The sequence below is a fragment of the Pteropus medius genome, unplaced genomic scaffold (genome assembly GCF_902729225.1).
Source record: "Pteropus medius unplaced genomic scaffold, Ma_sr-lr_union100, whole genome shotgun sequence".
NCBI lineage: Eukaryota > Metazoa > Chordata > Mammalia > Chiroptera > Pteropodidae > Pteropus > Pteropus medius.
Window position 1 is genome coordinate 1697787 of NW_024352004.1, and position 25151 is coordinate 1722937.

The 25151-nt window shown below is 51.0% G+C and overlaps 2 protein-coding genes across 2 annotated transcripts in view; one reads left to right on the forward strand and one right to left on the reverse strand.

Moving 5' to 3' along the window:
* WNT3 (Wnt family member 3) overlaps positions 1-17433 on the forward strand; it is a 45578-nt gene extending 28145 nt beyond the window's left edge. The window contains exons 2-5 of the mRNA XM_039846805.1: positions 8633-8874; positions 12470-12735; positions 13434-13921; positions 17264-17433. Coding sequence (XP_039702739.1) covers positions 8633-8874; positions 12470-12735; positions 13434-13913 — 988 coding nt within the window. The 3' untranslated portion in view covers positions 13914-13921; positions 17264-17433. The remainder of the gene's footprint in view (positions 1-8632; positions 8875-12469; positions 12736-13433; positions 13922-17263) is intronic.
* A 5105-nt stretch (positions 17434-22538) lies between these two features.
* NSF (N-ethylmaleimide sensitive factor, vesicle fusing ATPase) overlaps positions 22539-25151 on the reverse strand; it is a 123962-nt gene continuing 121349 nt past the window's right edge. Inside the window, exons 20-21 of the mRNA XM_039846806.1 lie at positions 24630-24685; positions 22539-24178 (exon numbers count right to left, since the gene is read on the reverse strand). Of these exons, the coding sequence (XP_039702740.1) occupies positions 24133-24178; positions 24630-24685 (102 nt within the window). The 3' untranslated portion in view covers positions 22539-24132. The remainder of the gene's footprint in view (positions 24179-24629; positions 24686-25151) is intronic.

Consider the following 25151-nt stretch of genomic DNA (forward strand, 5'->3'; position numbering starts at 1 on the left):
AATCTTGGCACTCGCCGCGTGAGCGCATGAGTGACAGACCTAGCAGGTGCTGGAAAGGTGCTTGTTGGTCTGTTATTGACAGATGCCTCCTGGTCTGGGCACTCCATGGGTGTGGCTTAATTCATCTCTGTGTTCCCAGGCCTGGCACTCTGCCCAATTTAGTCATCACTCAAATGTGTGTTGAGTGAATAGGCAGGGGTGAATTTGTTTACCAAAGGAAGACTTTAACCTACTCTCCCAAGGGCAGGCACCTCCAGTCACTCCACATAATTATTGCTCTCATGGGGGCCCTGGTCTGCATGTCTGGGACTGAATCAAGATGGGAAGCCCAGTGGGGCCTGGGCCTTCCCGGGGTTAAAAGCTCTTGCAGTTGCTTCTTCATTGACTCTTCTCTGGATTCTGGGTCCTAGCTCAGTGTGTGGACCCTTCTCTTCCCTTCCCCTTCCCTTCCTTCCTTCCCTTCTCTCCCTCTCCTCCCTCCCCTTCCCTTCCCTTCCCATACATAAATAAGGGTGCCCCAGCCCAGCTGGAGGCACATGAGAACCAGATGGCCCATATATGCCTGCTGAGTGAATGAACCAACAATGACTGATGAGGAAAGGTCCAGAGAGCTCTCCCTGCTTCTTTGATGAAAGAGGCATCTGATGGGTTATCTAGGCCTCATCTGTGGACCATGGAACCACATGAGCTTCTTTGTATTCAGAAGCAACTCCCTACCCTTGTCCTGTACTGAGATGGGTGTAGTGCAGGGTTGGGTTGGGAGGGCATAGAGCTGTGCTTAGCACCCATGGGGCCCATGTCTGCTCCAGGGACAACCAAGAGGGACGAGGAAACTTGTGAATCTTGACTTAGGTCCCTCCTCACACTTTGTCATAAGCTCCCTGCTGAGACATCAGGGTGAGTGGCCCCAGATAAGAAGATGTGGCCTCCCATGTTAGGACCAGTGATTGCCTCCACACTCTGGGTTTCATCTCTTTGGAAGCTCCAGGAATTGATGCATCAGGCCCCCCAGGCCCCACCTCTGTCCTGCTCCACTGGGCACATGTGTTCCTTAACTTGTCAGGTTCCCCTCATGACATTCACCAGCCCTGAGTGGCCTCTTGACCTAAACGGAAAAGTGGTAGTCTTGAGTTCCAAGGCCAACGCTTGGCTCTCTACTTCATGCCCATTTTTTCAAGTTTTTCCTTCCCCTTTTGGAAGTTTCCGTCATGCCCCAGGCCAAGGTGGGGCCCCTTTGAACCCCAGAGCAGGAAGGGCATCAGCCCCGTACTGCCCAGGAGCCAGCAGGTGGAGCACCAAGCACTGGGCTATTGTAAGGTTTCCAGAAACACGATGGTCACTCTGGGGAAGAGACAAATGACCACAAGGGAGGTGGTTTCTGATGCCTTCCCCTTTCCATCTCCCTCCTTCCCTTCTTTCCTCCCTCCCAGCCCCCATGACAGTCATTTTAAGAGACATAAGTTCTTTGGGCGAGAATCATAAGGTGCCTTGTCTATGGCTGGCAGGGATGGTTAGGCTTTGCCATGGGGAAAGGTGAGGGTGAGGGAACCATGGCTCCAAGAAAGACATGACTGAGGGAGGCTTGGCCATGGAGCTTCCCCCGACCCCCCCACCAGACTGGAGGGAGGAGACGGGAAACCCTGGAGCCTTTCCCTGGGCTTTGTCCTCCGATTCACTTTCTAAAGCCCCACCCGTATGTGGCCCTGTGACCTGGCAAAGTGGCAAACCTCTGGGCCTCAGTCTTCCCAAATAGAGAAGGAAGGGATTAGACTAGCAGTTCTCAGACCGCATACTGCAGAGGCATCATAGACGAGGGAGAGGGTAAGGTTGGGGGATGGGACTCCAGGCCCTCCGCTGTTTAACCATTTTAAGCGTACAACTCAGTGGCGTTAAGTGTGTTTGCGGTGTTGTGCAATCACCACTATCTCTTTCGAGAACTTTGTATCATTCCAAACAGTAACTCTATACTCATTTAGTAATAACTTCCCCTCACCTTTCCCAGCCTCTGGCAACCTCTAATCTACTCTGACTCTGTGAATTTGCTAATTCCAGGTACCTCATATAAGCATAATCATACAATATTTTTCCTTTTGTGACTGGCTTATTTCACTTAGCATAATGTTGTCAAGGTTCATCCACGTCGTAGCCTGTGTCAGAACTTCATTCCTTTTTAGCGCGGAATAATGTTCCATTGTATGGATGTATATCACATTTTGTTATCTATTCATCTGTTGATGGACACTTGGGTTGTTTCCACCTTTTGGCTATTGTGAATAATTCTGCCATGAACACTGGTGTACAAGTATCTTGTCTGAGTCCCTGTTTTCAATTCTCTTGGTCTATACCTAGGGGTGGAATTTCTGGTCATATAGTAGTTCTATGTTTAGCTCTTTGAGGAAGAGGCCCCTCTTTTTATCTGTGTTATGTAAGGAGCAGGGGGAGTTTGTGTGTTTGGAAAAAATGGCCAACAAATAAGAAACACCCTAACCTAGATGACTCCTGAGGCCCCTTCAATCTCTAAAAATCCTACAATGTTGGAAGGGTCCAAGGTCAAAAATACAGACAAGTTTGGGTGCAGGAGAGGCTACCTGGTTGGGTGTGGGGCTTCAATGGTTCCTTAAGCGAAACATGGTAGGGACAGCACAGTGTGTACCCTCTTACAGCACACAACCCACAGTCAGCTGGCAGCGGGGCAGGCCATTGCTGGGTGGATGGCAAAATCTATGGGTCAATGATACCAGTGTCACTAGACAGGATGTACTGCATGGAGCACTAGTTGGTGTCTCACCATATGTTACGTGCGTGAGTCAGTTCGGCATCTAGACTGACCTGAATTCTTTGGTTAATAGTTTTATCTCAGCCCTGTGCTCACCATTCAGGCCTATGTTCAGCCCTCTGGAGACAGAGGTGTTGCTGGGGAGAGGTAAATAACTTAGGTAAGGGTGGGAGTCCGATGAGGCTGTGGACAATATGTCAGTCTGGCCTATTTAGAGAGGGGATTCTGCCCTGAGAGGTCAATGTCAGGGTCTCACAAGCAGCCTGTTGCTTGTTGGCACCTGCTGCCCATCTGCTTGGCTGCCCGTGTCTGTCTTCAGCCCAGCTGGGTGGTGGGTGGTTGGGGTGGAGGATGAGCTGTCTTCAGGGAGAGGGTGGCAGGGCCCTTGGGCAGGGCAGGGCCAGGAGCTGGGTATAAATAGCACTGCCCAGTTGGGAAGGCATGGCAGTGCCCTCCACCCTCCTCCTCACCAGCTGCTCTTGCCGGGCGGGTCCCTACCTCCCTTGGGAGCCTAGCCATTGTCTCAGGTCTTAAACGTAGGAACTTCCTCAGCGGAACCAGGAACCGAGGAGTCTTGTCCTGTGTGTAGGCAGAACCTCCGGATGCCTGGAGGCCTGGGAAGTGGGGATGAGGGGCTACAAGATAGGGGGTGAGCAGATTGGCCTTCTGGGGAAGGACTCTTTCCTTCATTTCTTCCCTTGAGAATCAGTAAATACCCATCATGTGCCTAGCCTTTTGGTGGACCAGGTGGACGTGTGTGCGTGTGCGTGTGCGTCTGCATGTGTGTGTATGTGTGTGTGAGTTCTGGGGGAAGGTATTGGGGCAGAATGGGAGGAGACACAACCTCTCTCCTCAGGAGAACTTACACTAGCACAGCCAGATAGAACTGGCAACAAATCGGTTCAGCGCTTAGAGAGAAGAAGGGTTGAATAAGGCAGAGGCAAAATCCAGAGGGAGGAGAGGTTACTCCTCTGATGAAAGTCTTTAGAATGGAGGAGACACAGGAATCAGAGGTTGAAAAATGGGTAAGATGTCTGCCTGGGCTTGGGCAGCGGAGAGGCGCTCCAGGTGGAGGGCTCGGCATGTGCAAAGGCATGGAGGTGTGAAACAGCAGGCTGCAAGTCCATTCAGTACCCTGGACTTACCTAATCAAAGCTGCCCACACTTTGGGACAAAGAATTGAGGAGAATGAGGCTCACTGTGTGACCTTCTCTAGGGGACTGTGCATTTCAGTAATGCGGACAAGAAGCTTTGAGCTAACACACGTCTCTGGTGCTGGAATTTCAGACGTGAGCCGCGTGTGGGTAGGAGGCTCAGGCTCAGGGGTGCGGCAGGGCATGTTTGGGGGAGGGCAGCTATCCTGCAGCAGTCAATCCCACGGCCACGGTCTCATTAGCCCCAACACCAGACGCCCTTGTTAATTACCGGCAGGATGTCCAGAGCTGAGCTGAAAATCTTGAATGAAGAATCCTGAAAACATCCTTATGCCCTTGCCCTTTGGGTCACCTTCGACTCTCAGCCAGATCATGCGTCTATTCGGCCACCCTGGTTAGGACGGAGCTGCTGGGCAAGGAGCTAGCTTTGCTCTGATCCAAGGCATTTTTCCTAGTGATGGATGGGAAGGGGCTCTGAAAATTCTGATGTGTTTGCTCTATGAAGTCAGAGATGGGAAGGCAGGAGGAATGAGGTCGATGACAGGCAGGAGACAAAGTGCTGGAGATGGCCCCTGAACACATGGTAACCCCTGTGACCACCATTTACTAAAGGCTTGCTGATACCATGCACTTTATATCATTTATACCTCCCATTATGTCTGTTTTACAAATGAAGAAACTGAGGCACGAAGAGTTTAAATAAATTGCTTGAGATCAGCAGCTGGAAAATAGCAGAGCTGGATTTGAGCTGAGGCAGACTGGCTTCTGGGAACACAATTGGTTGGACCTGGTGAGCAGGAAGGAGACAGTTTGGTGGGAGGAGGGAGATGAACTCATCATCACTGAGGCCGGGAGTTATTCTCAGAGGACATCATACTTGGAGTCAAAAAAAACCCAGGGTCTGAATTCAGGCAAGTTCCTTCTGTAAGTCACCCAACTTCTCTGTGCCTCTGTTTCCTCATCTGTAAAACAGGGTGACAGCACCCACCTCACAGAGCTGTTGTGAGGATTAAATGAGAAATATATGTGAAGTGCCTGGCACATAAGCGCTAAATAAATGGTTGCCATTATTATAGCTAGTGTCAAATGTGACTGCAGAGGGTAAGAGAAAATCCACTTGGGTTGGAGGAGAGACTGCAATTGTACCACAGGAAGGACTCAACTGGCGAGGGCTTGGTGACCCTCAGAGGAGTGGAGGGGACCGTGGCGTCTTCCTCCTGGGAGACATTAGGGGAGCAACTCTGGCTTGTGGCCGACCAAGCCATCCATGCCAGCCAGTGCCCAGTGCTCAAGGCTCTGCTGGGCTAGGCAGGCTGCCTGGGACCCTGTGGGAGGGGATTGATGACACCAGGGAGCAGGAAGCCCCTTGAAGGGTTGGGATGAGGAGCAGCCTCCCCAAGTAGAGATGATTATTAGCCAGCAGGGACTTCCCGATGCCTCACCCCGCCTTCCGTGCCCCTTCCACGCAGCTGCAGCCAGCTAACCTGGCTCCACGGATCTGGTTGTGTGGCCTTAGGCAAGTCACTTCTCTCTGGGGGCCTCTGCTTTCTCATCTGTATAATGGGCCTTTCACTCCCTTAGGGTTCCTCTTGTAGGTTCTGATTCTGATCCAGGGCTCAGCCTCCCACTTAGCTTGAGGGTACTCAGTTCTGCAGAGGTGCCAACAGGTGCAGGGCAAATGCTGGGAGAGGGAGGAGAAGGAGGAGGAAGGAAAGCCATGGGGGTGGGGAGAGGAAGGATCCCCGAGTGCTCCTTGGGCTCTACTTTCATCTCTCCGAGCAAAGGGAGGCTGGAGGCTTAGGAATCTGGCTTAGCTGGTGAGCAGACCAATAAACGCAGGGTGATATGAGGCAAGCACCTCTGGTGCCAGAGGTGATTGTGGGAGAGGCCTGCCCAAGCGGAGTGTGCAGTGGGGACAGGAGGCCAGGCTAATGGAGAGCATGGGCGCCGGAGGGCCAGTCCACACCTCCAGGGACAGACAGGGATGCAGGCCCTGGTGGGGAGACTGGGGAGTACTCTGGCCAAAGGAGAGGGACACCGAGGCTGGGAGGTTGGTGCCAGGTCTCTCTATGCTGCTCTGGGACAGTCAGAGACCAGATCATGGTATGGGGAGAAAGGAGGCAATCACCACCACACGCCTTTACAGGCCCTCATGATTCCATACTCAGGAAGGAACACAGGCGTGGCCATGGGGGTGGTGGCATCCTCTACCTCAGCTCCTCTCTCCAGCTGTCCCCATGTAGGGCTTTGTATCCTAAAAGGTCATAGGAGGGAGTGGAAAAGACCTGGGCTCCTTCCCAGGGGAGCCCCACTCCTGAACCTCCATCCCAGCATGGCACTATGTGGCGGAGCCGTCCGCACTGAGCCCTGCCTCAGTTTCCCTCCCCAGTGATTGCAGGGCTGCTGGTGCAGCTGGCAGGGCAGGGCTGGATGTCCTGGTTAAGAGCATGTGGAGAGGCAGCCTGAGCTGGGAGAGAGGCTCGACTCTGACACTGCGCAGCCCTGTGGATGGGCAGGTTACTTAGCTCCCTGACCTCGGGTTTCTCATCTGTGAAATGGGATCATGACAGTGATAACAAAGTTCCTACCTCACAGACTTGCTGTGAGGATTACGTCATGTGAACGCTCAGAACCAGCCCAGAAGGTAATCAGTGATAGGGATTTGCTTATCGTTATTACCACACAAACCCGTTTCTAACTATAGACAGGGCAGGGCAGGGGTGAGTGACCTGCAGGGCCCTGTCAAGTGCTCTGTGCCATGTGCCCATCTGAGCTGACCCGTTCCATCTTATCCAGGCACGGACTCAGTGCTAAGGCATAGGGCGCAGATGCGCCAGGCCTGCAGCCATTCCCACCCCTCAGGAACCAGGCAGGCATTGCCTAGAAGGAAAGGTGGCACAGTGGTCTGCCCCACGTGCTTTGGAGTCAGACAGCCTGGGGACCAATGAGCGGCTCCTTAGCAGCTCTGTGGTCTGTGCTGGTTACTTGATCTGCAGAGCTAAGCCATCGGAACACAGGGCTGCTCTGACGCCCCTCCTATGTCATAGGGTTGTCATAAAGTTTCAGTCAAGGAAAAGACTCGGCCCAGTGCCAGCATGAGGGAGTTCAGGAACAGCCATTCCCAGGTAAGTTAGGCCTGCAGGTTACCCCTTCTCCTTAAAAGGGCTTGACATTCAGTATTTGGCCATATCTCATAAATGTTCCCACCCAAACTTCCAGATCTGGTTCCCTAATCCTTGACCCTAGAATAAATAAGCAAATGGAAAAATGAGAACCCACCTCATCTCTCTGACAACAGAGCCGAGAGCCGCCCCTCCGTGGTGCCCATCATGGGCACATCGTGGAGCTGTTAAATGTCAGGTGTGTGGTTCATCCCTGTGTCTAGTCCAGAAAGCTTTTGTGTGTTTTTTTCCTGATCTGTCACTGGGGTCTCCTGGATCCTATTCCCAAGGCGTCTGCTATCACTTTGCGTGGGGGACTCAACTAAGGCTTTGGTCAGTGCTGAATATAACAGGAGAGACGGACCTTGGTGTGCTCCTTCTTGCAGTTCACACTGCCCCTGATTGCAGGGCTGATCGGAATTGGCCTTGAAGTTGATGGAGACCCCAGGATCATTTTCTCAGCTTCTCCCACAAAATGTCATTGCTGCTATTACCGTGCTAGGGGAGAAAGTAGAAGAGTTAGCACTTTGATTTTCTATATGTCTTGTTTAAACTACCGGCTCTCCAAAAGCCTTTCCTTCCATTGACTCATTATAAAACCAGAGAAGTTGTTAGGATATTGATTTAAAAATGGAGGGCAGAAGAATGAGGTGACTTGACCAAAGTCACATAGTGTTGTGTGGGGAAGTATGATCTGAGGTCTTCTTCCTCCTGACCCTGAGCTAAACAAAGCCAAACTCCAGTCTCTGGTGAGAGGAGAGATAGCACTCTAGAAATTTCTAGGGAGCTGCAAGAGTTGACCGTGGAGGCCCTGCTGGACAAAGGACAGAGGACCTGGTTCAAGGCACCAGTTCCCTGGGGAGACACTGGGAGACTCTGGGCTGGGGAGGCAGTGTCCTGGGGAAGAGGCTGAGGAGCACTGCTATGGGTGTGTGTGTGTGTGTGTGTGTGTGTGTGTGTGTGTGTGTAGGCACACATGCATGCACATACACACATGTATGTATGTAGTACAAGCGCCCTCCTGGGACTAAGGCTTGCTTTTTCTGAGATAGGGCCGTGGTCGAACCAGCTCCTGCCGCCTCCTGTTTTTAGTTTTGGGTTCCTTCCCATTGGTCATTGGAAGTCTCATGTGGCCCCAAAAACCTAGACTCCCTAGGAGGTTGCCCAGACCAATCTCTTCAATGCCCACCAGGGAAATTGGCCCAGAGCCTGGGCCGGACTTGACCTGGCCTCCAATACCATCTTTCCAGTCCTGGGTTCTTGTCATGGTATTGCAATGGCCCCGAGGGCCCTCATGAGAGGTTTCTGGTCCCCAGGCCTCTTCAAGCTGGATTTGCCCACGTCAGAGGGCTGACGTTGCCTGGGTCACACCTTTGCCCTTTGAGGACGGCATTCGAGTGCCCGGTTTCTCAGGACTGTGGGTTCAGGCTCACAGGTTCTATTGCTCCACCTACCCTAAAGGGCTCACGGGGAAGAAACGGTGCCCATGACAGGCCGTGTGCTTTGTGCTTCCAGTGCCACTGCCCTCTGTGTGCCCACAGGTCCCTGGCCCTGGGCCAGCAGTACACGTCCCTGGGCTCTCAGCCTCTGCTCTGCGGCTCCATCCCAGGCCTGGTCCCCAAGCAACTGCGCTTCTGCCGCAATTACATCGAAATCATGCCCAGCGTGGCCGAGGGTGTGAAGCTGGGCATCCAGGAGTGCCAGCACCAGTTCCGGGGCCGCCGCTGGAACTGCACCACCATAGACGACAGCCTGGCCATCTTTGGGCCTGTCCTTGACAAAGGTACTGTCTCTGGGCGGGGTAGGAGGTGGATGAGGGGTGGGTTGGGGGAGGGCATTTGGACGCAGTGACTCTTCCACCTCAGGGTACCTCAACTCTGAGCTCAGGGTCCCCAGGGGAGGGTGATAAAGCTAGTTATGACCAAAGGCTCCACGGAAAGTGGGTCAGGTCTTTCTCTGGACGGACTCAGGCTGTCACCATGGCTGCCACACCTTCCCAGGTACTACTGCTGGGGGCTGGGTAGCCTTGAGATGCTCTAGCATCCTGAGATCCAGGGCAGGCTAGGAGGAGGCTGCAGCCTTCCTTCCCCTTCTGCTTGCACAGCGGTGGCCCCAGGCTTTGATGTAGACATTTGTGACATTTCACCAATGCTGTGTTAAGTGTTATGCAAATCTAGATTTAGGATGCTGTGGGAGCATTGCCACTCCGAGATCCCTCCTATATAGAAAATTCTGGAGCTGAGGAAGCTGCTTGTTGCTGGTGGCATTGCATTGCCCTCAAGTGCTTCCGCGAGAAATTTCTGCGGATTCCCACGCCCCTGCAAGCTGGATATGCCCACGGGTTGCGATGGGGCAGAGGGCATAACTTCTGGCCTCTGCGTAACTTCCACGCCATCTTGCAGCCTGGGAGCCTAACTGGCTGCGCTTCAAATGAATGAGAGTCACACAACTTGACTTTGAACATGAAAGCCAGGGCGAGAGAGAGGGTCAACTGCTCCCAAAAGGGGAACTTTGGGGTCCGTGAGTTCTAGGCTGAAGATGGGCAATTCTTGAAGAAACTGCAGTGTCCAGGAATTTAATAATCCCAGCTGCAGCCACCACTCCTTTGCGATAGCAGCTTAAATTCTCCGCCACCAACAGGGGTTTGCCACCCAAACCGGTGAACCCGGCCCTACCTCCTTTTAGAAGGGATCTGAGAGCCAGGGAGACCTTGGTGGGGCTAATGGCGAGGAATGGGTCGAGAGCCCATTTTGGAGTGCAGTACCCCTTAACCTATGCCTCAAGAGCGCTGGGTATGTCCGACCTACAGGCTATTGTTATGGGACCGAAGGGCAATTATCGAATCAATGGATGATGATTCTGTTTACGCTTCTGTTACCAAAGCTAATTATTCCTTGTTTACATAAAAGGTTTGGCCTCTAATTGGGGCCAAGTGGCGGCGGTTTGCATTTCAAACCTGATCTTGCCGGTGTGTCAGTCTCACCGCCTTCCGGTGCCCCACCTCGGGCCAGGTAGCGCTTAATCAAACAGCCTGGCGTCTAGACGCGCTCGCTAAAAGCGAGACTCACCTTCTGATTGCTCTTCCCCGCTCGGGACATTAGCCAGTGAAAATCGGGTCTTTAAGCTTATTACCCATTTAAGTCTGTGCTTCACGGTTTAAATCACCGTTGTAGGTTCTAGAATATGCCTTCATCTCCAGACTGCAAGAGGGCAGTTTTGTGTTGGGGGAGGGGTCATATGTCAGAGCCTCTGGGAAGCTGATGTAAGCCAAGCGGTCTCGGGAAGAAGGCCCCCGCACGCCCCCGCACGCACACGCGCCCCGGCGTCCAGCGCCGGGCGGTTCCCCACCCCCGCTGGGTGGGCTGCCCCGGGTTAATCTGTGCCACCGCTTTGAGACCAAGGTGGCAGGGAGTCACTCTGCTCGGGGCGCGCATCTTCCGCGGAGGCCGGGGACCGACGCCCCAGGATGGGGCGCTCCCGGAGCAGCCGCCTGGGCCAGGGCGGGGGGCGCAGGGGTTGACGGCCGGCGGCCGGAAGGCTGGGCGGGGCGCAGGCGGCGGCGCAGCCAGCCCGGGAGCGCTCTCCCCGGGCGGGGCGGGGGGCGGGCGGCCGGAGGGGCTTAGGCTGCTTGAAAAGGGCCCGAGCGCCGCCCCCCACCGCGCGGCCCGGCCCCGCGCCCGCTGCGGCCGCCGCGCCATTCACACGCCCTCTGGCCATTCGGCGCTGCGCGGGGGCGGGGGGCGCCGCTTCAATGGGGATTTCGCGGGCCGGCGCCGGGGCCGGGGGCGCGGCCCGGCCGCGGGAGCCGCCCGTTGCTACGCGGTGGCGGCCGGCCCGGCGGCCCGGGCCCGGCGGCCGCATTATGCGGGTAATGCGGTGTGACACCGCGCGAACAAAGGCGGATTGAGCGGCCCAGCGGGCCCCGCCGGACGGGGACCGGCACAGCGGGGCTGTCAGCGCCGCTCCCAGGCTAATCCCCACCCCGCCCCCGCCGCCCCCGCGTCCCCGGGGCTGGGAACCGAGCGCGGCCCGGGCGCGGGCGCCGCGGCAGCCGCGAGCTCGGCCGGAAGCGAGGCGTCCGACCTCGGCACCCCTGTCCCCGGGGGCTGACGGTGGGAGGGAGCCGGGATTGGGGCACCGGGCTTGGGATCAGGGCGCAGCGCCACGGGCCGTGGCGGCCCCCCGTCCGCAGTCCGCCCTTGCTGCGCGGGCTCCACCGCGCCGGCCGCCCCGCCCCGCGATCCCCTCCCGTCTGCTCGGGACAGAAGGACGGTTCCCTCCACTGCAGGTGTCCCACGAGGGCGCTGGGGCCTCTGAAAGAGTCAACAATGGCTACCAGGGGTTACCAGACTCCCTTGTCTGCCAAACTTCCATTTCCCGCAGCACTCAGGACAGGAGCCCTGGCTTCTAGGCAAGCCCGACGTGTTGCCACCTGCGTGGCCTTGGACAGGTCACCACCCTGTTCTGGGTCCCTCACCAGTAAGGCGAGAGATCGTGGGACTGCAGGCCTCTAGGCCTTTGCCTCTAACCGTCTGTAGAATGGACCTATTAGACTTCCTGCCTCTGGGGTTAAGAGGATTAAATGGGATAAAGCACACGGAGGGCAGAATCTGGTGCCTACCCAGCACCCAAAGGTAGTTATAATGAGGTGTGTGTGGGGGGCGGGGAGACTCCTGGGAATCTTTCCTTTTTCTTCGCTGGACCCTGGGGCAGAACCAGGGGAACTGCCCTATGTCCCTCTCCTCTCAGGGGAACTTGGTCTTCCCAGTCCCAAACCTTAGCCTTGTCTGGGTGGACAGAAGAATGGGAAGGGAGGATGCTGGCTACCACCTTCCTGGTTAGGAACTCTGCTGCCAGAAGGAAGTTGTTCTCATTCTGTGAAGAGGGTAACTGAGGCTCAGAAAAGGGGTTTGCCCAGGTGCATCCAGGTGGGGGGTGGAAGGACTTGAGCAGGTTTAGGCTGTAGGTTCCCAGGCCTTCCTCCCCTGTCAGGACTGGGAAGGCTCAGGCCTGTGCTGGGGTCTCTGGAGTTTGGGAAGGTGGAGGGCAGGGGTGCCTGGGCCAGGACAGAGCACACCACCTTATCTCTTTCGCAGTCTGCCAGAGCTGTCCTTAACAGGCTGTGTTCTGCCAGCTGTTAAGGCGCTGGGTTAAATAGCGGCCCTGGGTTTCGATTTGCTCATCCATAAAGTGGGGACGCCCACCTTAAAGTGGGACATCCAGGAGTTGGGCCAGCCGAAGAGGGTCTGAAGGGAGTCTGGGTTCCTCCCTCTTCCCTCGGGGCTGGTGAGCCCTCTTTCCAGCATGGGAAGATTGAGGCAGGGCGGGCGCGTTCCAGGACCTTGTCTGAGCAATATCTCCCCACTCCCTCCCTGCAGCCACCCGCGAATCGGCCTTCGTTCACGCCATCGCCTCTGCTGGCGTGGCCTTCGCAGTCACGCGCTCCTGTGCCGAGGGCACCTCCACCATCTGCGGCTGCGATTCGCATCATAAGGGGCCGCCCGGCGAGGGCTGGAAGTGGGGCGGATGTAGTGAGGACGCCGACTTCGGGGTGCTCGTGTCCCGGGAGTTTGCGGACGCGCGGGAGAACAGGCCAGATGCGCGCTCAGCCATGAACAAGCACAACAATGAGGCAGGCCGCACGGTGAGCCAACTGCCGCCCTCGCTGCAACCCTGCCCGGGGCCCTTCCTGACCCTGTCCGGGACTCTCCTGGGCTGGCCTTGCCCTTGCCCCTGCCCCGCCTTGCCCCTTCCAGCGGTCCTTGTGCCTCCCGGGCTTCCTGCTGTCCTCTTTCCCCTGGGCCAGGCTTGGCCCGCATCCCCTCCGGTACCCCACAGTCACTCCTTCTGTTCACCCTCCTTTCTCCTTGGACTGTACCCGGGTCTTGCCTGCCGCGTATGCGTCAGCCTGCGAGCCAGTGCGGGCCCCATAGAGCAGGTACCAGGCAGCCCATCCTGTGAGCTCCTACAGGACTGTGAAGTCCCATGGGCCTGGCTTTGAATTCAGACTCCACTCCTTCCTATGGTTGTTTGACTTAGCGCGAGTCGCTTAAGCTCCCACGCTCAGTTTCTCCATCTGTTGAACGTGGATAACAATCCCTATTTGCTATGGCTTTGAGAAGTGGATGTGATTTCTGCCAGTGCTTGGAGTGTGAAGGGGAGGGGAACAGCGGTCAGCATTCTTTTGGTCCATGCCTCTGTCCCCCATCGGTTCTCATCCTGGCCCAGCGTAGGAATAGAGAAGGCTCTAGGGATGGAGGTGGGCAGAGGCGGAGCCGGAGGGTCTAGGTGTGTTCCCAGGTGGTATCAGTCTGGGGGCCAGCTGCTACTCCTCTTCCCCAGACCATCCTGGACCACATGCACCTCAAGTGCAAGTGTCACGGGCTGTCGGGCAGCTGCGAGGTGAAGACCTGCTGGTGGGCCCAGCCCGACTTCCGTGCCATCGGTGACTTCCTCAAGGACAAGTACGACAGCGCCTCTGAGATGGTGGTGGAGAAGCACCGTGAGTCCCGCGGCTGGGTGGAGACGCTCCGTGCCAAGTACGCTCTCTTCAAGCCACCCACCGAGAGGGACCTGGTCTACTATGAGAACTCCCCCAACTTTTGCGAGCCCAACCCTGAGACGGGCTCCTTTGGCACCAGGGACCGGACTTGCAATGTCACCTCCCACGGCATCGATGGCTGTGACCTGCTCTGCTGCGGCCGCGGCCACAACACGAGGACGGAGAAGCGGAAGGAGAAATGCCACTGCATCTTCCACTGGTGCTGCTACGTGAGCTGCCAGGAGTGCATCCGCATCTACGACGTGCACACCTGCAAGTAGGGAGCCAGGTAGGGTGGCGGGGTGGGGAAGCTGGGGGGCCTTGGTGCAGGGAACTGGGTTTGCCCATCTCTTCCCGATGACTCCATTCTATGTCTGAGCAACCCAAGAGGCAAGTTCCCACAGCCAAACTAGGAAGCCAGGATTTCCCAAGCTTAGGTGGGAATGGTCCTTGGTAGACTACACAGAGCACAGGTAATAACCCAGTGTATGCATATGAGGCTGCAAGCAAGTGATGAAAATTCTTGTCCAAGTCAGTCAATTATGAGCCAGGTCACATTTTTGCACAGCCGCTTGTTCTCATTTTTGAGCATCTGTGGAGCCAGAGGGACACCATGGGGTTGGAGGCTGGGGCACCTTACTTCTGGTCCCAACTTTGCGCCTAACTTCTTGTTCTTTCAATTCTCTGGGCCTCAGTTTTCTTGTTGTAAAATAAAGGGGTTAAAATATTTGAAACCGTAGGCTGAAAAGTCTCTTCTACCCCTGGAGCAGAGTCATTGTGCATCCATCTAGAACTTAGAGGACAAGTTTTTGAACAAGCATAAATCCTACCAACCTCAAGGAGGTGGGTGGGGGGAAGCGGTGTATAAGCCCATATCCTGACAGATCTGAAGCTTGGGTGGAGTGGGGTGCACTCTCACTGAGTTTATGGATGGTGATGGGGAGGAGGAAGGAGTCAAGTTCAGAGTGATGGTGATGAGTAATCAAGGGATCAAAGGCTGGTGGATTATGTTGCCAAGCTTCCCAGAGGTGGCCAGCGTGGGAGACACTGTACCTGGTTCTCAGATCCAAAGGTCTCCAGGATAGGTCAAAATTGACGTGGTTCTAGGGTGGTCCTAGTCTTGAAGGTGGAAGGTTTCTGAGGCCCATGTGCCCTTTCTCCCTTTTCTCTGCCCTAAGAGGGAGCCTGACATACAGAGGCATGAACCTTGGTCCAGCTTCCACCACTTACCAACCATGAGACCCAGACAAGATAGTCTTCGCACACTTGTCTCCTCATCTGTCATCCCCCCTAGAGATGCTGTGAGAAACAAAGGAAAAAGCACTGAGGACAGTGCTTAGTTCATGGCAAAAGACTTGCTTGCCTGGGTCATCACTGGCTGGGGCTGTGTTGGGGAGAGCAGCCCACTGGGTCATGCAGTTCTACACAGGGCACCTTGGAGCTGGGGCGCACGTCTGTGCTGTACGGGGGTGGGGGTGAACCTGACATCACGGGCAGAGTTCTGGTTGAGGGGTGCCTCACCCAGCCCATCTGGGGAGCCCCTCTGTGTAGCTTGTTAGATCCCAGCAGGGACAGAGTGTAGGAATGCAGGAGGAGGCACCACCTTTCCTGGTGTCTGAATAAAAGCAGTGTGGTGAGTAGAAAGAGGACGAGGTGGTTCCCACCCCGCCGCTTACCAGCCGTGGAACCCTGAAGCCCAGTTTCCTCATCTGTGCAGAGGTGGTGATACTGGGAACCTGGCAGAATTTTTATGAGGCTTAAGTGAGCCAACAGTTGTACATGCTTGTCTGAACGTAGTACTAACAGAAAGTGTGATAAATGCCATCAGGGAGCTGTGACGTGAGACAGTCGTGGTACAGTGAGATGGTGTCCTCACTCGGGAAGTTTCATTTACTAACTTTTAAAATGTTATAAGAAAAGTCAGCAAATGAGAAGGAGCTCACCGGCTCATTATGGGCTGACAAGTTGGAAGGAATGTTTGAAAGTACAGTGGCCACCTTCCTCTGATGTCCACTGTGGCCAGAGGCAACGGTGTCCCCACTTACCAGCAGGACATGGCTCTGGCCATTCTGAGAGGGGCTGTGGGGGAACCAGAGTTCTAGAACACTCACAGCGGGCAGAGGGCCATGCGTCTAGCCTGCCCATTGCACAGATAGGGACACTGAGCCCAGAAAGCCCTTATGTGAGTCCTACAGAGGCCCCATCAGTGGCTCTAAGGGGATCTAGGGTATCGCAGCCCTCATCTCCCCATTTCTGAAATAGAATCGTGTTTTTCCAGTCTCACGGAAAGTGCTACACAGACGTGGTTTCAAGACACCACGAGGCCCTCGCTCTGGGACAAGTGGAGAATTTGCTCCCACGGGGTGCCCTTTTGGTAAATACTCAACTTGTTGAGTGATTTTGGGCAAGATGTTTTGCCTCTCCGAGCCCTAGTTTCCTCATTTGCAAATTGGGGATAGGTAAGGACCATGTCCCTTGCAGGGACTGGAGGCTGTGACACCAAGGGCCCTGGCACAGGGTTCAGGTGCTTTTGAGGAGGGAGTAAAGATTCCTGGGCCGGACTGATCCCCAAGGGCGACTTTGCCGCAGGCATGCTGCTTGGTCCGTGGCCACAGGCTGTCCTTTCATCTACACTGACATGCTGCAGGCAAAATGAGAACTCTCGAGACAGGCTGGCAGGGACCACATGGGGCAGAGCCTCTAGCATTTCTCTTGGCAACCCTGGGTGCCTCAATAGCGAAGGTAGGAGAGAGAAGGGAGCCGCAGGGCAGGACACTGGGGGCAGGAGGGAGCCCCCGTTAAAATGGCTTTATGCCACTCTGGCCAGACTCTGGCCCTTTCTTCCATCACCCGTAGCTTTAGTCCAGTGTCTCAGACTAACCACTGATTTCCTACTGTACAAATATCAGGTTTGTTCCTTATTCAGATGTTAGGAGCACGCTATGCTGCAAAGGGCTCTGAACGAGAGTCAGGTGGCCTGGCTGACCCTGGATGCTGGGTCTGTCACTAATTTGTTGTGAGACTTTGGACATGTCCCTTGAATCGTGCCGAGTGTGTTTCTGCCCCTGTGAGACCATCTTACAAGGGCCCTGTCAGCCCCCGAGGAGCAAAGGTTGATTAGGAATGTCCAGAAAGCCTGGGCTGCAAATCCTTTGAGATGCAAATATGTACAATGAATAAAATATACAAACACACTGGTGTCCCATGTTTGGACAGCTCGTTATGAAACGATCCGGTATGACAAAAACACAGGGCCCAGGAGTCTGCTGAGCTGCCAGGTTCCTCCCAGTCTCTATACAAAAGGGATTCCTTCATTAGTGCAGTTACCTGCTACTGTGCTTCCTGTCACCCGCACCCTCAGCTAGAAGGTGGGGGAGGTGAAGTTTGGACCACTCACCCCAGTCTGTGGACACTAAAGCTCTACTGTTCCTGCGGAACCACAAGCCCTTCCTCAGTGATGGACCCTAAGTATAGGAAGGGGCGTGGAAAAGCCACTCGAATTTCCTCCCCACTACCTCCAAGTACCAAAGAAACATTGAGATCTGTCAGCAGCCTCTGATCTTTGCACCCTTATGGGTGGTCTCCCTGGGAAAGCAATTAGATTTCTAATTCTTCTTCTTTATTTCCAAAGGGCATTGGGAACGGGTGAAGTGTGTGGCTGGGCAGATTCACTGAAGTCCTGTGGAGAGCAGTACCTAAGCCAGGCTCGGCTCTCAGCATCAGACAGCAAGGAATCCAGACTGTTGCCAGATGCACGTGTGGTAAATTACCTGGACCCAACCCGCCTGCTGACTGGGAGGCCTCCCTCCCTCTCTCTCATCTTAAGTTTCTCACCCTACGCTGGATGGTGTGTGGTTTTTAAAGAAGGGGCTTTCTTTTTAGTTCTCTGGGGTCTGATAGAACAGACCCGAGGCTTATCTTTGCACATGTTAAAGAAAATAAAAATGGAAAAAAATTTCTACTTCAACAGAACAGGCTGGGCTAATGTGAGCTCTTTGCCTGGTGGTTAAGACATCAGCACGGGCAAGATTCTATCTCCAAACTGCTTCTCGTGGTGACATTCCAAGATGCCTGTGAGGCGGGAGTTATGAAGTAGGACAAACCCCTGCAGCCTCCTTTTCTCTATCTACTCCCATTCAAATCTGATACACTTTCACGTCCTGATAAAAGCCATAGGTTTAGCTAGGATAAAGTGGTTGGGAGGCCCAAGGCAATTGTTAAGTAGGGTTTTGAGTTTTGAAGGTCTAAGAGTTCTAGGTGACCTGGTAAGCTGTTTGAAGAGCAGCTAGCTATGTGTTCTTCTCAGCCTCCTTTTCTCTGTAACCCTGTTCTGTATGAGAGGCTCTTGTGAACTGCAGTCAGATCTCACAATCTTTTTCTACCATCTGCAGTTTCCACCATTAATGCAGTACTTTTTTTGTTTTTTGTTTTTTTGTAGTGGACGTTGTAAATAGGTTATGTATGGGGGAGGGGCCAAAACTTCTCCAGCCCAAATAGCTTCCTATAGAAATGAGTGGTATCTTTGGAAGGGGCCATTCAATCCCTCCCAGCCCTGCTCACCTGCAGATTCTCCATCAAAACAAAGCTAGGTAGCGCAGGTGGGCTCTAGGTCACCTTAGTATAAATTAGACAAAAGGTCAATGAGAGAGTAGCAATCTGTTTCAGAAATTCCCATTTTGAGACAAGTAGATGGGGGACGTTCAAAATCGATTCCTCTGTTCCTCTCCAGTAAGGGCCTGTCTTCCTGCATCCTTCTCTTGCTTTGTTCTGTGTAAGTAAACTGAAATGTGGAGTTCCCTGACACAGATCTTCCGGCCTCACCTGCATGCTGATAGCATCAGTCCATGCAGTTACCGAGGATCAGGATTAGGTGTTCAAAGGGGGACAAGCAGTCACCTGCTCCCTCGGGAAAAGCACCTCACAGCTGCGTTCTCCTTGATCCACACTGGTCCTCTAGAGTGTCCTACTGGAAGCTAGCAAACGGAGGCAAACGGATTTGACGGTATGAACCAATCCAACAACTCTGTCTTAAGGAGAATCAGAAAGAGATACAGCGGGGGTAGAGAACAGAACAAAATTTTCCCTTCCTTTTCTCCCTTCCCTCGCTGGTCTCCCTAACTCTGACTTAAGATCCTGGGTCAAGCGATCTTCCTGCTTGCTCAGGCAGGTTTGCCAAGACGGTCATCTAGAAGCCATGCCTGCCCTCTTGAATCTGCTAGCAACGAGCCCTGCTAAAGATCCACATCCCCGCCATAGAATCTGAAATGCCCCTCCTCACCTCTCCTTAGACGGAAAAGTTTTAAATCACATCAACCGGATAATGCTTGCTTTATGTGAGAATTATTTCAGCAGAATGGATACAAATTTTCAAAAGTCTTTTCATATCTATGTATTCTATATTAAAAGTGATAAAGTCATGTTTCTGGGGGCGTATTCAAGTAGCTGACAAGTAATTATTTAGTCTGTGCTGCTGAAGCGAGCACAAGTAATTATTTAATAATAGTACATTGAGTGCATTGTAATCATTCTCGCCGTAGTCAGGTAATAGTATCCAATGGAAATTTCCTACCAACCTGCTGTATCCAAAGTTTTGTAAAAAGTTGTAGAAGTTGTTGATCTTTTTGATTTTATATTCAAAAAGTCTCTTTTTATAAATATTATTTATTATACAATGTATATACCTTTGAGTTAACTAAGATTATATATTATATAAATATATATATATATTTGGAGAAAATATATTTCATCATGCAGTTTTTTTCTGTTAAGTCATTAAAGAGAAGGTAAACAAACTTAAAATGGATACATTGTACAATGTGTGGAGTTTCCAGATTAATGCTCAGCAGGTCGAGAATCCCAGGTTCCGAGTGTGGTAGCCGCTACTTTCGCTCTTAAATTAGTGGCCCAAATTAAGGTCGTTTCCTCTGTTCTCTAAACCAGATCATCTGAGACGTCACGGGCAGGAGGTCTGATCTACTCTAGGACTTTCTTACAGACTTACTTTGTTCTAAATCAACTTCTAACAAAGGATTTCCAGTTTTAGAAATAAGTGACACAGGCAGTAATTCATTCCTAGGCTCCAGCACTCCCGATACACGAATTAATGTCACTGACACTCAGAGATGTGGCTACAGGCCAACAGACATCGATGCTGTCCACTGACTTAATCTCTTCCTCAACTCCACTTATTGGGAAAATAGGATTTGCTCTACTGAAAATGAAACTTGACTGGAAATGGCTCTCCCCTGCTCGCTCCTCTTGAGAGCTGAGCTGCAGAAGGGGTAGGTTGGCTGGGAAGAAGAAACGGTGTGCCCCGAGCTCTGGGATGTCTAGAACAAGTGTCACATGAGGTTGTAGACTGGTCTGGGCAGAAAGGACCCGCCAGTGGGCATGCTCTGGGGACAGGAATTCTCCCCTTGGACTGCTGCTTCGGAAGGGCTCGCCTGAAGCTCACAAGTAATGCCTTCTCAACAGTGAGATGCTGTTAACTCAGTGTTATGACAACAGACATAAAGCGTCTCCAGACCTACCCATAAATTGTCATCTTTGGTTTATTTGGCACAGAGAAAATGCTTTCTTTTTCTTGCTTTCTCCTGATTTACCTCTATTAGAAACAAATCTTGTTCATCTCATTTCATAGACCAAGAAAAAAACAAAAAAACAAAAATAAAGCGGTCCGCCTTGTGCCATGCGGATAGACTGCTTGTGCTCCATTCAGACCTCCAGTCTTAGGTTACAAATGGCTACTAGAAGCTCGTGAACTTTATTTTGCCCATGACGTGTCTTTACTTAGTCCCTGAAAAGCTTAAACCACAAAAACGGTTGTTTCAGCTGCGCAATGACTCGGACATGGAAAGTATACAGGTCTAGCTCCTGCAGTGCCACGCATCTTGTATTTCTTTTACATGAAGCTAATGCTCATCTATCCCAGCATTCTGGGTACTTTTTTTTAACCTATAAGATGGCCAAATATTTAAATGGTTCCCACTAATACTTACCAAGGCCATCTGTAATCCCGATTAATCATATGCTATAAATAAAGAGAATACAGTTTATAGCAGTGCTTGAACATTTAGTTCCTCCATAAGCATATTAGTGAATATCTAAAAACAGGAGTTAAAAAAAAAAAATCCAAAAGAAAGAAGAGAGACAATATACCAAGAAGATCTCTTGCAAAGCGGCATTATTTTATGAAGAAAGGGAAGGAAAGTGTGTGAGAGCGCTCGAGGATGAGGATGAAATGCGAATAAAGGAAAGAGGGTAAGGAAAAAGAGCGATGCGCGGGGAGAAGCGGTGGTGAGATGCTTCTGGGTGTATCCGGCGACGGTGTCCAGTGATTCAACGCCACCCTTGGGCCTCTGGACATGTACGCGCATGGCTGATGCACACACACCAAACGATGGCTGGTGCACAGTCAGCTTTTCTCCTAGCTTAACAGAGAACTTTCTAAGAGGCAAAAAAAAAAAAAAATTATCTAACCATTAATCTTAAACTCCCAAATGAGTGGGGCGAAGTCAGATGTGTGGAGACTATAGGCTGGGACAGTTTCAAACATGAATCCTCCTTGCAAATTCGATCTTCCCTACTTGGGAATCCTGCCCATCACAGGCGCTACTATCTCCTGCATCTTCATGCTGTGGTGTCCATACACACACCCTCCACGGGCCCAGCTCCAAGGCCCGGTCTCGGCACTGCTTGCCAGCTGATGAGAAACTTCAGATCATTTTGCAATAACTTCTGAAATTTACATGCTTTTTTGAACTCTCATACACACCTTTCCCCGTCACTGCTTTGAATCAGAGGCTTATGGATCAAGTTGCCAGGCAAGGAAAATGAAATCTTGCCTTTACCTTCTGTGTTTGGGCTGGGTTGGTTGTTTAGAGCTGACTCAATGCTTCCATAAGTCTGTTTACTGGGATTTGATTATGATACACACCTGAATCTGTTCCGTGACTTCCTGCTGAAACTTTAAGGGAAGGCTGTTCACTGTAATTCTTAGGATATGAAAAAGACAGCATTAAGGCCAAACACGTTTCAGATTTTAACCATCATTATACGGTTTTCTGTGTTACATTAAAAAAAAATGTTTCAGCGAAGATGTGCAAATTTAGAAAGGATAAAATAACCTCATTTTTTTTTGAGGTTTTAATTATATCTTCTGACAAAAAAAAAAAGCCTGTTAACAGTTCATCCACAGATGAAGAAATGTAAGGCCGCAGCTAGCTGGTGTCTCTTTTGTGTTATCAGCAGGCCAGGCTGTCATCTCGTACACGCTCTGCCCAGCATCAGCTTTGGAGAGTACTCGGATGGCTTGGAGACTCCACCTTTTCGAGGCTACGCAGGGACCAGGATGGCCTCAGAGTCTTCCTCGCAGGAGGATGTGGGCAGCTCCTGGGGGCCCCTGCTATCAAAGAAGCTTTGAAGTTGGCCTCTTCCCACAGAGCCTTGCTGACTTCTTGGGCCACCTTTAGGCCTAACCTGAACCAACACTAAGGATCAGGGTTTAGGCTAAGAGATCTGATAGCTCAGAAATGTACAAAAAGGATGAGGGACGCAAACCATGCGAAGCAATTTCACTGAATGTTTGAGTGCCTTGGTTTGTACATTTCACAGGAAGGAGTAATTCTACTTGAGAAACAATTTTCCTTTCTGTTTTAGCTCATGTATGGCTCTAGTACTCTTCAGTTTTTAAAGTTAACTTTAAAACACATGCTATTGATCTGCTTTATCTTTTAAATAACTATACTTTCAAAATAATTAAAATCAGAGATTTTTAAATAAAAATCATACACCTCATGTTAGTTATAACAAAACATCCAGGAGGGGCTTTCCTGAGTCCTCTCTTCTTCATCCATTCATATCAGTTATATATGTTGTTTTTGTATAAAATATTGGTCCACAGAATGTTTTCAAGTATATATACTCTTTATTGCATTCCTTCATTTGCATTAAACAATATAATTATATTTTTCAATATAGTTTTGAACAAAACATAAAGACATTAAGTTCATTTAATAAGAGACATAAGTTAATACAATGTATGCTGCTTTCATAGGAAAAGAGGCAAGATCTAAAACAGATAAGGGAATCCAGGATACTGGCCACCAGGAATCAGAGAATTTCACGATACGATCTACTTTTTGAAAAGCCACAAAATAAGCTACGGATTAAAATCTGAAACAAAGTAGATATGACATACAAGTCTACCAAAAATATACAGATCACAAGATCTGGAGATAATTTGCCTTCTCCAAAGGGGACAGATGACAAAGCTACACCCAGGTGCCACTGTGGCAAGAAGCCTCATGGGCAGTGTGAAGCGCATTCGGATGGCTTCCGATTGCTTGTCCTCACATTTTAAGTAGCAACGAAGAGAGAGTGGCATGCTCCATAACTCTCTCTCATCACCAACCCTGATGACCTATTTAAGTTCCTTCTAACTCAGTTATTATAAGACAAACCACCCATTCTCTCCCTTTGGAAGAAGTGGGTGGAAGGTAAAGGAAATGCATTAAATGTGTTGGAATGAACGCTGAAGGACTGAGAGGGGAGGGCTAGAAAGTGGTTTATTCTCTTCTGGAGAACAGTGTTTTATTTAGATGCTAGACTGTACAGAGAATTTAAAACAAAGATCCAATCTAAGTAGGTAAGCTAAGGAAAAGTGGTGATGCTAATAAGCCTTTAATATTATACTAAGGAACTGACCCATTTAGAGTTGGACACTAATTAGTGCTGAGAGGTTTGTCAATTACTTTATTTTAATGACTCCTTTCTTTTTAGGGGTGTACGCTTTCTCCATGCATATTTTCCACAAGTTTTTAACAACATCTACCAAGTGGTAATGATTAGCATATCTCTTACCACAGAGCAAATTAGTTAATTGAGGGGATTTCACAGCCAACACACTAATAATTTGACTTTCTAGTAAGAAAGATCTCCTGATTGCAACTTGGAAATATCTGAGAATGATTGAGAATAGCATGTTAGAAATCCAAAGCCCTGTTTCTTCAGGCAAAGGTAACCAGCAGCTTTCTGAGAGAGCCTTTAACCAAATGCTCGGTTACCTTTAGTGTTAGCACAGGGAAGGTGTAAGATCATCCCTCGGAGCCCACATCTCTATCCACTGGTCCTGGTTGACCTGTAGAAAGTCTGCCTTCTAATAGGCCAAGTTTTGCAACATCATTACATTTCTTGAGAGTTTCTGGGTGGTGGTGCTACTAAGAGAGCTTAAAATGTGTAGTGTTCACAAGTACAGTATATCTCCCACACCTACAGACTGAGGAAGAAGGAATCATCTTAGCTTGCATGGAAGGGTGAGCACGGCACTCTAAAGCAAATGTGTACCTTCCACAAGACAGTAGAATATCTCAGTAAGCACAAGGAAGGGAGTTTTATTGCACTAATCATGCAGCGTGAGCACGTGGTGAAGGCAGGGAACATTTCGCTTCGTCCAGCATCTTGAGTAAATCTACGGAACATCCCAGGCCATCTTTACTTTGGTCACTGTGTATTTGCAAATAGTCCACTTTCAAAGTCAAGAGGGCTACTGAAAAAGAAATACCCAAAATACACAAAAATAGATGAGGGTCTGCAAAAAGCTATGCATCACAAAATCACTAAAAGCTTCTTAAAGGTTTTTCTAAAAATGTCACTATGCATTTGCTATTAGATGAGCATGTCACAAAAGAAAATGGTCACAGCTCCATACATTTAAAAGTAGGTTCCAACAAATATGTACCATTGAGTTTTTTCTTGCATTGTGACAAGGAAGTTTTGCGAAACAGGACAGGGAGAGCAAACCAACAGTACAACCAGTTTCCTTGCTTGGTCTCTCAGACCTACAACACAGTGAAGAATTCTAATAAATGGAAACAAAGTTGTCCAAGAAAGGTTGAGAATTTAAACTTTTATGCACTGTAGAGCAACTCTTAGAATAGGCCCTTAGGTCTAAGAGTGGTTAAGTCTGCCTGACAGTCTTAAGTGTTACATGTACTTACGCTCCTTCTTCTCTTAAGAGAGCCAAGAATTTTCTCACACGGTATTCAGGATCCATCTAAATACATCGGAAGAAATAAAGACAAGTTAATGGTGCCGTCTAATAACTATGCACTTAAACTTCATGCCAAGGAAATGCTCGGTTTTAGACTTTCGTCAGTGCTCTGCTGAGTCACAGAAATGTGTTACCCGTTTCTTGACCAGCATTCTGATACACAGTGAAGCAGATTATATCACTCAAGAGAAGTGAATGAGATTTCCTAGCATAGAAAACTGCTATATCTGAGGTTCCAAATGACCCAGCTGGTTTTTCTACCAAGGCCCCTCAGCCACGTGCTCCCTTAGCTAGTGCTGTGCGAGGAGGCAGCCCTCCTGCGAGGACCAGTGTGAGACCAGATGGTGGCCATTCACGGGGGTTCGAACGGCTTCCAATTCATAGGACTCATGTAAACTTGAAGGAACCAACTGATATTGCTTAAATCTAAAAACAGCTTATTAATTCTTCATGAGCGACAATTTAGCTT